The sequence below is a fragment of the Labrus bergylta genome, chromosome 23, assembly GCF_963930695.1.
Source record: "Labrus bergylta chromosome 23, fLabBer1.1, whole genome shotgun sequence".
Classification (NCBI taxonomy): domain Eukaryota; kingdom Metazoa; phylum Chordata; class Actinopteri; order Labriformes; family Labridae; genus Labrus; species Labrus bergylta.
The window spans coordinates 588,450-605,650 of NC_089217.1; the positions used below are offsets into that span (position 1 = coordinate 588,450).

At 45.7% G+C, this 17,201-nt stretch overlaps 1 protein-coding gene across 2 annotated transcripts; it reads left to right on the forward strand.

Annotated features, from left to right (window-relative positions):
• Positions 1 to 156: 156 nt before the first annotated feature.
• ptprb (protein tyrosine phosphatase receptor type b) lies at positions 157 to 16,520 on the forward strand (the record flags this gene model as incomplete). 2 transcript variants are annotated; one of them, XM_065951304.1, is given in 32 exon segments in its annotated part: positions 157 to 274; positions 394 to 539; positions 970 to 1,233; positions 1,427 to 1,485; positions 1,842 to 2,043; positions 2,128 to 2,225; positions 2,384 to 2,549; positions 2,631 to 2,743; positions 2,978 to 3,125; positions 3,211 to 3,480; positions 3,895 to 4,070; positions 4,156 to 4,306; positions 4,426 to 4,526; positions 5,203 to 5,368; positions 5,456 to 5,737; positions 6,473 to 6,751; positions 7,961 to 8,110; positions 8,195 to 8,334; positions 8,615 to 8,858; positions 9,414 to 9,519; positions 9,792 to 9,875; positions 10,028 to 10,069; positions 10,749 to 10,766; positions 10,876 to 10,957; positions 11,059 to 11,149; positions 12,310 to 12,386; positions 12,477 to 12,611; positions 12,897 to 13,019; positions 13,334 to 13,497; positions 13,656 to 13,791; positions 14,080 to 14,200; positions 14,495 to 16,520. In XM_065951304.1, coding segments are annotated over 32 exon segments (4,475 nt in total), but the record flags the coding sequence as incomplete, so codon positions are not given.
• Positions 16,521 to 17,201: the final 681 nt, after the last annotated feature.

Below are 17,201 nucleotides of genomic sequence, written 5' to 3' on the forward strand. Positions count from 1 at the left end.
TCTGTCTCTCTCTCTCTCTCTCTCTCTCTCTGTCTCTCTCTCTCTCTCTCTCTCTCTGTCTCTCTGTCTCTCTCTCTCTCTCTCTCTCTCTCTCTCTCTCTCTCTCTCTCTCTCTCTCTCTCGACTAACGTTGATGTATCTCATCGTGTGTTCTAGCTCCCATGGCGCTGAGCAGCCTCACTCTGATGAGCTCAGGAGTTGACAGCCTCAAGGCATCATGGGAGAAACCACGAGGAGACGTGGACTCGTACACGCTGACGCTGCTACAGGACGGGTGAGTTCAAACCCTCGTACTAGAAACATCTTTTAAGGGTCAGTGTGACTCGCCTTCTTTAAAAAAACGTTTATAAACGGTAAATATAAAACTGAAACTGTTTCTTTTTCCATTCTTAGTGTTGTTGTTCAGAACGTCAGCGCTCCGGTTTCTTCTTCCTCTCTGCTGCTGTCTGGTTTGACTCCTGGCGCCCTCTACATGCTGCAGGCTGCTACTGCAAGCGGAGGACTGAAGTCTAAACCCGTCAGTCTGGAGGGACGAACCAGTGAGTTACAGTGTAATGATTCAAAACATCAGTCAGTGTTACCTGTGTGTGTGTGTGTGTGTGTGTGTGTGTGTGTGTGTGTGTGTGTGTGTGTGTGTGCAGGAAGCCTTTGAGCAGAGGGAGTGTCTTTGTGTTTCATTCCACAGTTACATTTTGGTATTTCAGCTATTGTTCTCATATAACACACACACACACACACACACACACACACACACACACACACACACACACACACACACACACACACACACACACACACACACACACACACACACACACACACACACACACACACACACACTTCCTGTTCGGAGCCACCTATTGTGTTCCTGAAAAATGTCCCGGTTATTTTCAGCTCAGGCTGTTTGTCGTGTGTTTCACCTGCCATTGTTCTTTTTCCGTTTAATAACCACCGCCCTTTTGTTTTCAGCTCCGGCGTCCGTTTCCGAGGTAACCACTGCAAACGGCGGCAAGTCAGATGCTTTGCACGTGTCATGGCGTCCGGCGGTCGGCGTTGTGGAGAGCTACCTGGTGCGTCTACAGGACGGGAGTGGGACCGTCCACACGCTCGCCATGTCCCGCTCCTCGCCAGAGTGCTCCTTCAGCTCTCTTGTCGCCGGGAGGTTGTATACCGTTGTCATAGTGACGAGGAGCGGCAGCCTGGAGAACGCCACCGTGGTCACAGCTCGAACACGTGAGGAGGATTCTTGACTTTTCTCCTCATTGGTCGGTTTGTAGATGGACCGTGTTAGAGAAACATGGTGAAGTGGATTCTGCAGAATATGCGACCTTTGACCTTTTACTTCAGAACAGTGCAGTTAAATACTTCCCATTGTTGCATGTTCTTAATATTATTTTATATTTGTGTTCTTGTGTTTGTGTCGTAGAACCGGCGACCGTTCAGAATCCAACAGCTGTTCATTCTGCACGAGACGATTTCCTCAAGGTTTGTTTAAAACTGGAGAGTCTCAGTGTGATTACTGTTTCAGGCTTTAAAGGGAACTGCTGCACGCTGTCGCCTCACAGCGAGGAGGTTCCTGGTTTGAATCCCCGTCTGACAGGAGTCTCTCTGTGTGGAGTCTGCATGTTCTCCAGCTTCCTCCCACAGTCCAGAGACTTCTACGGTGCACCTGAAGCGACAAAATAGCATGAAATGAAATTGTGATTTCATTTATTTCAGCTCTTAATGAATCATGATTCAATGAGTTAATGCTCACACCCTATTGGCTGATGTGATTGTTAGTATTTAATATAATACTCTATGACTTTAACGGTCATGTTGTTCCTGTTTTGCGTCTCCAGGTGTACTGGCGTCACGCAGCAGGAGATCGGGACCGGTACGTGGTTCTGATCGGTTACAACAACAGCGTCCTGCAGAACAAAAGCGTCACCGCTGGCCACGAGTGCGACTTCTCGTCCCTGACGCCTGGGAGGCTCTACACTGTCACCGTGGAAACCTGGAGCGGGGACTACGTCAGCAGCGTCTCCACCGACGGACGCACCTGTGAGTCAGAAAGAAGGGGAAAAAAAATGCTTTTGAATGTTTTATTTTTTAAAAATGATTATTAATGAGAAATGTTTCCTTCAGTTCCCGCCGCTGTTGGAAACCTGTCTGTAGTTATCGCAGGGACAGGTGACCTCACCGTCACTTGGAGCCCCGCCCCCGGAGATGTGGACCACTATGAGGTGTGTGTGTTTCTACTTCTGTAGAATTGAAATAACACTGGACAAAGACTTTGACATAAACATAAGGTGAAAACATGTGAATGTACTAAATGTTTACTGTACAGAGCAAGTATGAGGGAAATCTTTTTATGATAATTGATGCCACCACTCGTCTCCAGGTGACTCTGCTCTTCAACGACACCCGCGTTTTCCCTCCGGTGACGTTGAGCAGCGAGGTGAGACGTCACCAGCTGACCTCTCTGAACTCGGGGCGACTTTATAAGATTGTGGTGTCGACGTTCAGCGGGTCGTACCAGAGAGCTCAGTACATCGAGGGCCGGACAGGTGAGACCATCCCAAACGTTTTACAACATCTAATAAACACCTCTCAGTCCAGTCTCCCTAAACTCAGATTCTGCTCTACAGTCCCCAGTGCAGTCGGGAACCTCCGGCTGGCTCCTCGACCACGTGGGCTGGAGGTTACTTGGACCCCTGGAGGCGGTGACATGGACATGTATATCGTCTCATTATCCACCACGGTGAGTCCAGCTGCACAATATCAGTGTCCAATCAAAGGTCAGTTTCACAAAGCAGACCCCATGGAAAAGATTTAAAATATCACAAATAAAAGGGGGGCCAAGTATTGAACCTTGGGGTACACCAATGATAGAATAATGGCTGATGGGTGAACTTTGTTAAACTGAAGGAATGGACTATAAATGATTAAGAGTTTGTTTCTTAATTTATATTCTGTTGTCACTTTTTGTCTCCAGGGCGGGGCCGTTGTCGAGACTCGTCCCGTCCCTAAATACGTCTCCTACCTGGAGTTCCTGGATCTGATCCCTGGGAACGCCTACACCATCACCGTCCAATCACGGAGCGGGAATCTGAACAATAGCAACAAAGCCACCGGCAGAACAGGTAAGATTTAATTTTGTTACTTCAATTAATCCACATTTTAAAGCCAATATCGATGATCATTGACGATTTTATTTTCCGCCTCCAGCTCCGTCCTGTGTCACCGCCCTGCAGGCCGATAACGACCACACCACCCACAGTCTCACTGTCAGCTGGGAGAGGCCGGTGGGCGTGTACGACGGTTACAGTCTGCAGTTATTGGACGAAGCCGGGGCCGTTCTGGCCAATCGGTCAGTCCTCGCAGAGAGTCGAAATGAGCGATTGGAGGGTCTGACGTCGGGGAGGTGGTACAGAGTGACGGTGGTGACGCTCAGCGGGGGGGTCCCGTCACAGGAGGCCACGGCAGAGGGACAAACACGTGAGCTAATCCGTCAAACTACACACACTTTTATTTACACTTGCTCAAAGACTTGTGAACATTTTGGGGTAGCTGGGATCAAACCACCAACCTTCAGACTTTTATAAAACGTAACTGAAGTTCACCCAGAAATGTTTAAGCCATATTATTCTTCTTGTTTCCCAAATCATGTAAATTTGATCAGTCGACTGCTTAGACTTTAAATCAAGGTGGACAGAGTGCCTGCTGCTTGGAAGTGAAGCCAAAATATTTAGAGCTCCCCCTGCTGACTGGCTGCAGTACAGGTCATAAAGCCCGCCTCCTCGATATTAGGTCACAGACGGGACTCGGGTCAAACAAGATTTAAAATACACGTCAGATAAATTCTTGTCTTAGCTTGAATTTGTTGTGATATTTCCTCTTCTGTGTTTTCAGGTCCGTCTGCAGTCACTAATCTCACCGTCACCTCCCTCAACACCTCCTCGCTCTCCTTCTCCTGGAGTCCCTCTGATGGCCACGTCGACATCTACGACCTGTCGCTCTACAGTGTCACCGAGGCGACGGCCAATCACAGACAGGACGCTGCAGGGAGAAGGAAGGAGCGTCACCAGGTGAGCACCAGGTTTACTGTACTAATGTGGTGGTAGTTCTCTTACACAGTCTTTCTTAATATACAATGACCTGACCATGCTGCAGGTGCTGGGAGAGCTGGTGGACCTGCAGAAAGTGGGTCGGGATGCAGACAAGTGTGTGTTCGCCGGTCTCCGAGCAGGAAGTCTGTACAGGCTGCAGGTGGTGAGCTGGAGCCGAGGCATGAACAGCGACTCGTCTGTCCTCGCCAGAACAGGTTGGTCCATGTGTTCATATTTCAAAGAAAAACCGCAAAGGAAACGTTTATTAATTCTTCTTTTCCTACACATTTATATCAATCCTCAAATTATCTTTTTTTTGTTTTCTCCTCTGCAGTCCCGTCCACAGTTTTGTCTCTGAAGGTTCAGAGTTCTGAACAGACGGACAGACTGACAGTCGGCTGGGAGCACGGAGAGGGAAGCTGGAGCAGCTATCAGGTAAACACACAGACGGCCTAAAAATTCATATCCAAACATAATAATAATAATAATACATTTTAGTTAAAGGTGCCTTTCAAAACTCTCAAGGTCACCTTACAGAGCAGAGATAAAAACAACAAAGTAACAACACAACGATAAAAATTGACATTAAAAACACAAAAACACAAACATACAGGATGTAAAGGAGTTATGAGAACGGGTCAGATCAGACTGAATATGCCAGTTTAAAAAGATGAGATTTGAAAATGGAGAGAGAGTCGATATTACAGATTTGTGACTAAAGTTCATGCTATTTACAAAGAGTTACGACTACAAGCACAAGTCAGGTCTCCTTTGAAAGTGGACAATCTGTACATTCAGAATGTGTTGAAATTATTAAATCGTGTAAACTGCATCTGATGTAATGCAGGGCTCCGTTATCCATCCAATAAATGAGTCAGTATAAAGTACTTTAATTTGTTTGTTGTTGGTCTGACAGATGTGTAGATTGTTGTGTACTCAGTCGTGCATGTGACATTTAGCTGATAGTATTTCAGAGTTTTCCTGGGTGAGGAGGTGAAAGACTAACCTGGATGAAGGTTTGGAAAGATGACATCATTAAAATGTAAATGAATTCTGTTTGAGAACAAACGTTCCTCATCTCTTCCAACCCGTTGTTTTCGATACCTTTAAGGTGGTTTTATACGACGTCTCTGGAGCGTCTCTGGGAGCGCAGACACTGGGGGCGGAGCATAAGAGTCACAGGTTCTCTGGGCTGACTCCTGGTAGGCTGTACCGCGCTGAGGTCATCACACACAGCGGAGAACTGACCAATAACGTCTCGGCGCTCGGACGCACTTGTAAGAGAACTAAAATCCCCAAATTTAACTCAGAGTTATTTTTACTGTTTTTTTAAACAGTGTTTTTTTGTTTATTTTACCTCCCAGCCCCCGAGCCGCCCACTCACCTTTCCGTCAAACAAGGCCCGACCAATGACACGATAGAGCTGGCCTGGTCTGGTCCCGCCCTCGGGGACTACGACAGCTTCAGCCTACAGTGGACTCCTCCGGACCAGCTGTCCGTCACACAGACTCTGCCTACCAGCCGCGTTGTGGGCGGGATGTTCCCGGGGCGACGCTACAACTTCACCGTGGAGACCATCAGTGGAGGCGGAGCCAGTGGCGGGCCTACAGTCAGGAGTCGGCCAATCCAGAGGAGCGTAAGGACAAGTAGGTGGACGGTGACAAATGTACCTCCAAAGATAGTTAGTGGGGTTTAGTGGATTAACATCAAATATTTGAATAACTGATTATTAGTTTGTGATTTGTAGCGTCTGAAAAAGTTGTTTGTGTTTATTCAATTATTTGGTTGTTTGCATTTGACTAGATCTCATGGATGTTTCTTATGTGGGTCAGTCTTTGGACTGTTGTTTATCTACTTAAGACATTCAAAAACATTCATACAATAAGTCATTTAGACTCTTAAACTTGTGGAAAATGAACCCCATGGTTTAAATGAACACAGTGGAGGATGCTGCTCCGGCTCTCCACTAGAGGGCAGCATCACAAAGGATTTAATGAAGAACTTTTCTCTGATTTTCAGAAAGGTCAGAGGTCATAACTGTTATCCCCTCTTCCCTGATCTCCATCTTGTTCTCCTTATCTCTCCCCTTCCATCCCTCCTCTGCCTTTTCTCCTTGTCTCCTCTCTCCTTCCTAATTGTGTACCTGGTCTCTGGTCGTCTCTCCCTTCCCTCTGTCCTTGTCTCCTCTCTTTTCCCTCTTTCTTTATTTTCCTTTTCTACTTTCTACTTGTGTCTTCCCTCCTCTCTTCGTCCCCTCCTTCTCTCCTTTCCTCTCGTATTTTCCCCATCTCTCCTCTTGTCTCCTCTCTCCTTGTCCCTCGCTTTTCCTTCCTCCTCTGCCCTCCTCCCTTGCCTCCTTGTCTCCTTCCCTCTCCTCTCAGGTCCGTCTCCTCTCAGGTCTGTCCACTGCTTCCCCGTCTCCTCCTCCTCCCTCTCCTGCTCCTGGTCGCCTCCTCCCTCCGATTTTGACTCGTACGAGGTTGAGTGCCGTCGCCACGACGGCGGGGAACTGACCTCGGCGCTGCGCCTGGCCGGCGGCGTCACGGCGGTAACGCTGGACCACCTGGAGGCGTTCAGGAAGTACTCGGTGACCGTCAGAGTGTCGTCAGCGGGGCACACGAGTCCACCGGCGACATATACGACCGTCACCATGATAGACCGTGAGTACACACACACACACACACACACACACACACACACACACACACACACACAGACACACACACACACACACACACAGACACACACACACACACACACACACACAGACACAGACACACACACACACACACACACACACAGACACACACAGACACACACACACACACACACACACACACACACACACACAGACACACACAGACACACACACACACACACACAGACACACACACACACACACAGACACACACACACACACACACACACACACACACACACACACACACACACACACAGACAGACACACACACACACACACACAGACACACACACACACACACACACACACAGACACACACACACACACACACACACACACACACACACACAGACACACACAGACACACACACACACACACACACACACACACACACACAGACACAGACACACACACACACACACACACAGACACACACACACACACACACACACACACACACACAGACACACACACACACACACACACACACACACACACAGACACAGACACACACACACACACACAGACACACACACACACACACACACACACACACACACACAGACACAGACACACACACACACACACACACAGACACACACACACACACACACACACACACACACACAGACACACACACACACACACACACACACACACACACACAGACACAGACACACACACACACACACACACACAGACACACACACACACACACACACACACACACACACACACACACACAGACACACACACACACACACACACACACACACACACACACTCGTTCTCTTGATGCCTTTCCTCCTCGTTATAAATCATCCTGACACAACTGGACCGTGAGACAGAAACCAGCAGAGACGAGGAGAGGAAACAGGAAGAGAATAAAGATTCAATTAGTTCAATTCTGCAGAAGAAGAGGAAAAAGTTAGATCTTTAAAATGATTTATCACTAGTTGTTATTAAATAGGTCATTACTCCAGAGAGCTGTCTCCCCCCCGCTGAGCACGTTTCTTTATTAGAAACAAACATTCAGAACAACTTTGGTTTTAGATTTTAAAAAACGTTTAAGGACGGCAGCTGGTCGAGTCATTCTGCAACAGATTTCAGGCTGAAGGTGCAGAATACCCAAAAGCTCTTTCACATTTTTGTTTACATTCTTTTCAGGCCCTCCGGTCCCGCCCCCCAGCGTACGTGTCAGCGAGAAGTCCTCCAAACTCACCTCGTCCTCCATCTTGTTTCGCTTCAACTGCTCGTGGTTCAGCGACGCCAACGGAGCCGTCAGATACTTCGCTGTGATCGTAGCCGAGTCTGACGGTAAGAGAACAACATTCATCCCCCAAAACTTTGTGAATATTTGGGTCATAATATCTGTCTTCCTGTTCGTCTCTTTTCTGACAGCCAATGAGATGCTGCAGCCGGAGCAGCGCCACCCTCTGCCCTCATACCGCGACTACATCACTAACTCCTCCGTCAGAGCGTATCAGACCGCCTACTTCACCAGCCGCTGCCCTCAGGACACGGAGGCCTCACCTGGACAGGTAACACTTCAAATCAGCTTCCTGTTATAAATGTGGAATGAACAGGAAGTGACCTCTCAGCCCGATCACGGTCTGAGCCAGGCTTTAATGTCGTAACCTTCAATCTACCAGAAGGTCCTTACTTTATTTTCAAAATAAAAGCAGGCTTGAATTCAAATAGCAGGTACTCTCAGCTTAATTAGACGGTACACAATTTCAAAATAAAAGCCTAACAGGTTTTAAATAAGTTATTAAAATAAAGGATTTGGTTGACAGTGTTTTCATTTTAATAATCGTCCAGGTGATTGAGGTGAACCTGGGCGCAGGAGGAGATCGTCTGGGTGGGGCTTGTGACCGTTACCACGACGACGACCTCTACCTGAGCGACAGCTACGGCGGCTTCTGCGACGGCCCGCTGAAGTCCAAAACCTCGTACAGGCTGAGCGTGCGGGCGTTCACCAGGCTGTTCGACGGAAACCACAGAGAGTTCCCCCAACCGCTGTTCACCGACACTTACCTGTCTGCACCGCTCCGCACGCACGCAGGTGAGTCACACACACACACACACACACACACACACACACACACACACACACACACACACACACACACACACACACACATACACCACACACACACACACACACCACACACACACACACACACACCACACACACACACACACACACACACACACACACACACACACACACACACACCACACACACACACACACACATACACCACACACACACACACACACACACCACACACACACACACACACACACACCACACACACACACACACACACACACACACACATGAAACTCTTGGAGACTTCAAACTTAAAACAACTGTTTCCTCTACACCTTGTCCTAATTAAAGTAAAGGAAAGTTCCCACTGCCTGAGGTGTTTATTGTTTATGTCCTCCAATGAAAACAGGAAGTCCAGAGGCACCGACAAAATAAAAGCCCTAAATATAGACCAGGAGAAAAAAATTAAATTGCTGGAAAAACTTCCTTTCCCTGTTTTGTTTATGTGATAGAAAAGGCCCTCTCTTCCTCACACGTGACTAACTGTGTGTCTGTGTGTGTCAGAGCCTCTAGGGGGCGTAGTGGAGGGTCTGAGTGCGGGGATGTTCCTGATCGGTATGATGGTGGCCGTCGTCTCGCTGCTGGTCTACAGACAGAGGCTACGCAAAGTGTGAGTGCTCCAAAACACACACAGAATACTGAGTCTCATCCAGAGTGAATCCTAAAACGGACTGAGACTTCACTTTGTCTGTGTGTGTGTGTGTGTGTGTGTGTGTGTGTGTGTGTGTGTGTGTGTGTGTGTGTGTGTGTGTGTGTGTGTGTGTGTGTGTGTGTGTGTGTGTGTGTGTGTGTGTCTCTGTGTGTGTGTGTGTGTGTGTGTGTGTGTGTGTGTGTGTGTGTGTGTGTGTGTGTGTGTGTGTGTCTGTGTGTGTGTGTGTGCAGGGCTGTGCAGGAGAACCCGGTGGTGAGGATGAGTATGTGGAAGGAGGTTCCGTCGTCTTCAGGGTTATACGTGGGCGTCAGGAGGTAAGACTTGAGTGTGGAAGAGAGAGAGAGATATTAGTTTCCAATACCTCCTCCGTCCGATATGTGAGTGTGTGAAGTATTCCTTTCCAATAAAACACTCCCTCTCTCTCTCTCCCTCCCTCTCTCTCTCTCTCTCTCTCTCTCTCTCTCAGATTACCTCATCGCTCACCCACAGCATCTGTTAATTACTCTGAGTGTGTGTTAGTGTGTGTGTGTGTGTGCAGATATTTGTGTATTCACAGATCACTGAAACAGATCGTCTCTCTGCTCCAAAGAGACCTTAAAGTTCTTTTTTTAAATTATTCAAACTGCAGCAGCATCCTTTTAGAAAATATTACTTTCATAATAATTAATATAAACAATCACAAGACTATTATAGAGAGCTGTCCTCCCAGCTATATCCAGCTCTGCATGGGTCTGTAAACCTTTCTGTGTTCTAACCTCTCTCCATTTTTCAAAAGCATCTCCAATATTGATCCTAGTTTGTTTATTAGAAACATGCAGAGGCTTTTTAGGTCGGGTACAATCACTTCAGAAAGGTTTACAGACCCATGCAGAGCTGGATAAACACTGAAGCTTCAGAGTCCACCACATGGTGACCTGAGTGAGCATCCACTCTAGAGAGGAGGGGGGGAGACAGCTCTCTACAATGTTTAGAATTTAGACTGCAGTACCCATTTTAAACACTAGGGGGCAGAGTTACATACTGCTCCTTTAAAGTGTGACTTGTTCTTTTTTCCTCATGTTTTCATTTGTCTGTTGTGAGATGTTACTGCTGTATAAAATCAACCATGCACTTATGAAAACTGAGAGAAATGTTCTGTTATCATCACTTCTAAAACATCAACTTTTGTTTTCTTGTTCCTGTTGCAGTAACCGTCGGGTCACCAGGTGAGAATCTCTCGATTCTTTGTGGTGTTTGTGGTCTCTGAGGTTTAATCGATGAACCACTGATTGAGAAACATGTTAACCAGTTCTCCTTCTATCTGTTTGTCTTCAGTCCTATCAAAGCGTGCCACTTTGAGTCCCACCTGAGCAAACTGCAGGCTGACTCCAACTACCTCCTGTCTGAGGAGTTTGAGGTGAAACTCACTTATCAACACATTCTGTCAACAAACGAAGCTTTTACTTTGAAAAACACTCAGTAACAAAGAGACATTCATCGTCTTGTGTTTGTTTTTAGGATCTGAAGGATGTCGGGAGAAACCAAACGATGGACATCGCCCGAGTGCCCGAGAACCGAGGAAAGAACCGCTACAACAACATCCTGCCCTGTGAGTCCAGGTCCAAGCTTAAAGGAGATCTATTATTCTCACTCAGACCGTTAATGATGTCAGTGTGGGACACCTGCTGAGTGAACCTCCTTACTGATCTGATGCTGACGTCAGCCTCTGCCACGCTTCAGTTCAGCAGCATTTCTTTAAAGTCTTTCTTTGTGATTTTTCACACTTAAATATAATATAAATCAAGTCTATCCTCTGAAAATAACTCTGTGAGTCATGACTGTCTACAATGGGTGTAACACCCGAGTCCCACTGTCTGTGATGTTTTCAGAGTTTTCAGAGTCCTATCTTCACTTTGTTTACATCGCCAGGACAGCCGGCTGACTCCTCCCCTCGTGTATAAAAGTTGTTTGATTGAGGGACTAGAGAAAAGAAGAATAACATACTGTACTCACTGCTTAACTGTGTTTCTAGATCACGCTCATTTCAGGTCAATTTACATGCAGTGTGAAGATACCAGCATAATAAAGATCGCTAGCATTAGCATGCTAACACAACAATGCAGCGAGAGTTGTTTTGGTTTTATGCTGGTGCTCAAGGGCGACATCTGCTGGATCAAAAAATCGCATATAAAGCCTTTAAGACACTCACTGCACCACCAGACTTTCATCAGATGCATGTTCAGTCTGTCTCTGCTGATTTAGTTTTTTACTTACTCTTCCCGGCTCTGCAGCGCTGAGAAATATAATGAATAATGTGAAAGTGACAGAAAGCCTGCGGCTGTCAGCCTCCTCTGTGAGTAAAACAAAGCAATCAATGTGAAGATCATTACAAAGACGACATCGTTAAAAGCTTTAATTAATGAGGCCGCTCTTGTTCCCATGGCGACGGTGGTGTACCAGTGGGAGGGTCGAGGCTGGAGGTGATGAAAACATTAATAACTTCACGACGTGTCATGCAGAGGAGGGTTCTTCTGGGACTCCGTCGTTGAGTCGACTTTTTTGCAGAGCTACAAACGTCTTTTAAGGTTCACAGGCTCCTCCTCCTCTTCAACCAGCAACACAAAACAGCTCTGTGAAGTTTCTTCAGAGTCAGAGTCAGAGATGTCCCTCAGGAGGTGGAGGAGACCAAAAACAGAGCAAACAAAGAATACTGGAGAGGAAAACCTCACATGGTGTGTTTGAAGCGTTCTGATTGGTTGTTTCTTGCAGATGATCCGACCAGAGTGAAGCTGTCGTACCTGGAGGACGACCCCTGCTCCGACTACATCAACGCCAGCTACATGCCTGTACGAACACACACACACACACACACACACACACACACACACACACACACACACACACTCATATGTGTGTGTGTGTGTGTGTGTGTGCAGGGTAATAACTATCGCAGGGAGTACATCGCCACTCAGGGCCCGCTGCCCGGCACCAAAGACGATTTCTGGCGGATGGTGTGGGAGCACGGCGTCTACAACGTCGTCATGGTGACGCAGTGTGTGGAGAAAGGACGGGTGAGTCAGATAATCTTTAATTCAGTGTCCCAGGTAATCAGACACCTAAAGACTCAACATCGAAACAGATTCAGGTCGACGTGCTGAGAGTATCTGAACAGACGGGGGCGCCACATAGACCCACTGAAGATCTGGAGTTTTTAAAAGCTTTGTCAATTTGAACTGTGTGTGTGTGTGTGTGTGTGTGTGTGTGTGTGTGTGTGCATGTGTGTGTGTGTGTGTGTGTGTGTGTGTGTGTGTGTGTGTGTGTGTGTGTGTGTGTGTGTGTGTGTGTGTGTGTCTCAGGTGAAGTGTGATCAGTACTGGCCTGCAGACAGAGAGCCGCTCTACTACGGGGATCTGGTCATTCAGATGCTCTCCGAGTCCGTCCTCCCAGAGTGGACCATCAGAGAGTTCAAGATCACATCGGTACCCGCTCTGATCCTCCTCCTCTTCCTCCTCCTCCTCCTCTTCCTCCTCCTCTTCTTCCTCCTCCTCCTCCTCCTCCTCCTCCTCCTCTTCCTCTTCCTCCTCCTCGTCTTCCTCCTCCTCTTCCTCTTCCTCCTCCTCCTCCTCTTCTTCCTCCTCTCCCTCCTCCTCTTCCTCTTCCTCCTCCTCTTCCTCTTCCTCCTCCTCTTCCTCCTCCTCTTCCTCTTCCTCCTCTTCCTCCTCCTCTTGTAAATGAAGTTCTGTGTTAGTCCATGAAACAGGAAGTAACCACTGTTTCTTCTTCATGGCGACAGGAGAGCAGCTGCAGTTACCCTCGGGTGCTGCGTCACTTCCACTACACCGTGTGGCCCGACCACGGAGTCCCAGAGAGCACCCAGTCCCTGATCCAGTTCGTCAGGACGGTCCGGGACTACGTGGACCGATCTCCAAGCAGCGGAGCCACGGTCGTACACTGCAGGTAGGACTGAGGGTGTGGGTGGACTGTGAGCCTTCAGGGGGCAGGACACAACGTAAACATGGGAAATGTTCATTTGATCCTTTGGACCGGGTCTCTGTTTTTTAATTCTGTGTGTGTGTGTGTGTGTGTGTGTGTGTGTGTGTGTGTGTGTGTGTTAGTGCTGGTGTTGGCCGCACGGGGACGTTCATCGCCCTGGATCGAGTTCTGCAGCAGTTGGACTCTAAAGGAACCATCGACCTGTACAGCTGTGTGTTCGACCTCCGCCTGCACCGCCAACACATGGTGCAGACCGAGGTAACCAACCCCCAAAGAGATCAACATGAAACTTTTTATTACACGTCTGCTGGGGGGTCTAAAGTTAATCTAAAGTTAGAAGGAGGACATACTGGCTGCTGCATTGTTGTCAGAGAAGCCAGCACTTCAACATGCATGTTTCCTTAATGATCAGAGAGTAAGATACCTTTATCATCTCACTCTCTACACAGCTCACTGACTGGACCTTTAACGAGCAGTGTTTTATGACATCATTGTGTGTATTATATTTTAAACATGTGTGTGTGTGTGTGTGTGTGTGTGTTGCAGTGCCAGTATGCCTTCCTGCACCAGTGTGTTCGAGACGTCCTGAGAGCCAGAAAACACCGCAGTGAACAGGAGAATCCTCTCTACCCCATCTACGAGAACTTCAACCCCGAGTACTGCCGCGGTGAGCTTTTCACACTAAAAACACCCGGGGAACGTTTACACATGAACAATCCCCTGAAAACAGAATCCTTTTTTGTTTTAATTTTGAAAAGAGTTAAGCGCTTAGACAACGTTTTAATAACAACCGCAGCGCCCATGGATCTATAAAAAAGACTTGGGGTGGCACCTAGGCTGACCAATCAGATTTTAAGGGTGACCCATGACACCCCGGCCCCCCCTCTGGACTTCTCTAGATGATATTTGCTCAGAAACAAGACACAAGTAATGACCTTTACTTCTGTTTGTGTCTCCACAGATTTCATCTACACCGGACGCTAAATCCTGATTTAATAGAATAAGACATGGATCATTTCAGGCTTACAAGGTCTTTAGTATTTCTTTAATGTGAAGTTATTGACCAGTGTTACAAATAAACACTCTTATCTGTTCCCAAGTTAGGAGAGGTATTAGAGCAAATAATAAATGTTTAATTGTGATAAAATGAGAAATGTTTGCCTGGAATACAGCCAAGCTTCTCTTTGTAACTTTGGCCTGACATTTAATCAATATTTAATCTAAAATTTGGCGATATTTAACATTTAAACTTTTAAAAATTAAGTTAAAGAAGAGATCCATTTCAATTTGGCAGAGGAAATCACAATCAAAGTGTTGAAGGACTTTTCTAAAGACAGGAAACGGGTTAATCTCAGGTCGTTGGCCGTTCATAGAAGTATGAGTTTTAAGGTCACATATTCTATAAAATCCTCTTCTCCATGTTCCTCTAACATGTGTCTCTAGTCCGTCTCCAAACCCCCCAACGATGAGAAAAGTCCATCCTCTTCGTCTTCTGCCTGCTCCACTTTTCAGAAAATGTGTGCGCAAACAGGCCGTTTGTAGATTTTCCCTTCATGACATCACAAAGGGCAGTAGCCCCTCCCCCAGGTGGGTGACACTCCCACAGCTAGGTGTTTGTTCTGCCCTCTGAGTCTGCCTTCTCACCGTAAACAATAGGACATGGAGCCAGAAAGCACCGAGTACACCCAAGCCCTTCCAGAGAGGGGGCGTGGTCAGACACAGCTCATTTGCATATTTAAAGCTACAGACACAGAAACAGCCTGTTCTGAGCAGGGCTGAAATAGAGGGGTTTATAGACATGATCAAATACAGGATCAGAGTGGATTTAGAACAAGAAACTTCACACACATGTTGAAGAGGAGCTCTGAGACTTATTTACACTGAAGAAGAGGAGGAGGATATGTGACCTTTAAATCTGACGTTAGCTAGCAGTGTTAGCGAGCCGCTAACCTCGATGAAACTGTCACAGGGATGAAAGAGCCATATGTTTCATTTTGACTGTCTGTTCTCACCCACCGCTCGATATAAGCTGTTTATTTAAAACATTACACGTAGTGCTGTATGTAAATATTGATGTAATACTCTTTTTTAATATGATAATGCACATTTATTGTATGTCACGAGTTTTGTAGTGAAATCAAACTCTTGTCAAGTAGCTGCAAGCGATTTTATACGGCTGTAATCAGACTTTCAGTGTAACCTGCTTTAAAGTTGTATATTTAGATTCACATTTAGTCCATCTTTTATACAGTTGTTCATAAATAGTCTAAACATTTTAAAGAAAAGTTGTTTTTCTTTTACATATTTGAAAGAATTGTCTAAATTAGAGATATTTTTATGCCATAGGTGTGTTGAAAACATGACGTTTTTGAAATGATAAATATTGTAGCTATTAGAGTAACCCTCTTTTTTTTAATATGACTGACTGGTGAGGGCATTTCAGGGTTTTTACATTCACTTCCTGTTTGATGGGTTTATATTTAAGGACAATGATCTATGGCTTTAATCCCTATCATTATAAAGTTATCATTCCCAGATGTAATAAATAATATCAATACTGATAGTATTTTGTTATAATAAAGTATATGGTAAATGGACTTGAGCTTATATAGCGCTTTTCTAGTCTTCCAACTACTCAAAGCGCTTTTACACCACATGTCACACCTACACATTCACACACTGATGGTAGTGATCGCTATGTATCGTTAGAAGTAACTTATCCCATTCATACACCACCACTGAAGCAGCGGGAGCAATTCGGGGTTAAGTGTCTTGCCCAGGGACACATCGGACATGTTGCTCAGCTGGGGATCGAACCCTCGACTTTCCAGTTGAGAGGCGACGACTCTACCAACTGAGCCACAAGTATATATCACAAGTATATTTAATAATTGTATGATACATCACAGGCCTGAGAATGTAAATCTGTTTTTATATTTTGCAGTCAGATTGATGTAAACTGGGTCATTAAAGAATAATTAAAAACAGTTTGTTGTCAGTTCATTTGATTACATACATCAAGGCACAGAAACTTACGTGAAATATTACATACACAAACATAAATATAGACATTAAGAAACACATCAACACATAAAATCAGAGATTACAAAACAGATACATCAACTAATGTATGCACAAATACAAACAAGAATACATATATACATTGCTATGTTGTTTTGTCTATGAATGTTAGTATGTCGTTTTTGCATTTTTTTGATGAAGGATGTATCTCGTTTCTTTTATAAAAATCGACATACTATAGTCCATCAAAAAAACGACATACTATAAGTCCATCAAAAAAAAACGACATACTATAGTCCATAAAGAAAAACGACATACTATAGTCCATAAAGAAAAACAACATACTATAGTCCATCAAAACAAACGACATACTATAGTCCATAAAAAAAACAACATACTATATAGTCCATCAAAAAAACGACATACTATAGTCCATAAAGAAAAACGACATACTATAGTCATCAAAAAAACGAAAAAAACGACATAATATAGTCCGTCAAAAAAATGAAAAAAACGACATACTATAGTCCATCAAAAAAAAACGACGTACTATAGGCCATCAAAAAAACGAAAAAAACGACGTACTATAGTCCATCAAAAAAAAACGACGTACTATAGGCCATCAAAAAAACGAAAAAAACGACGTA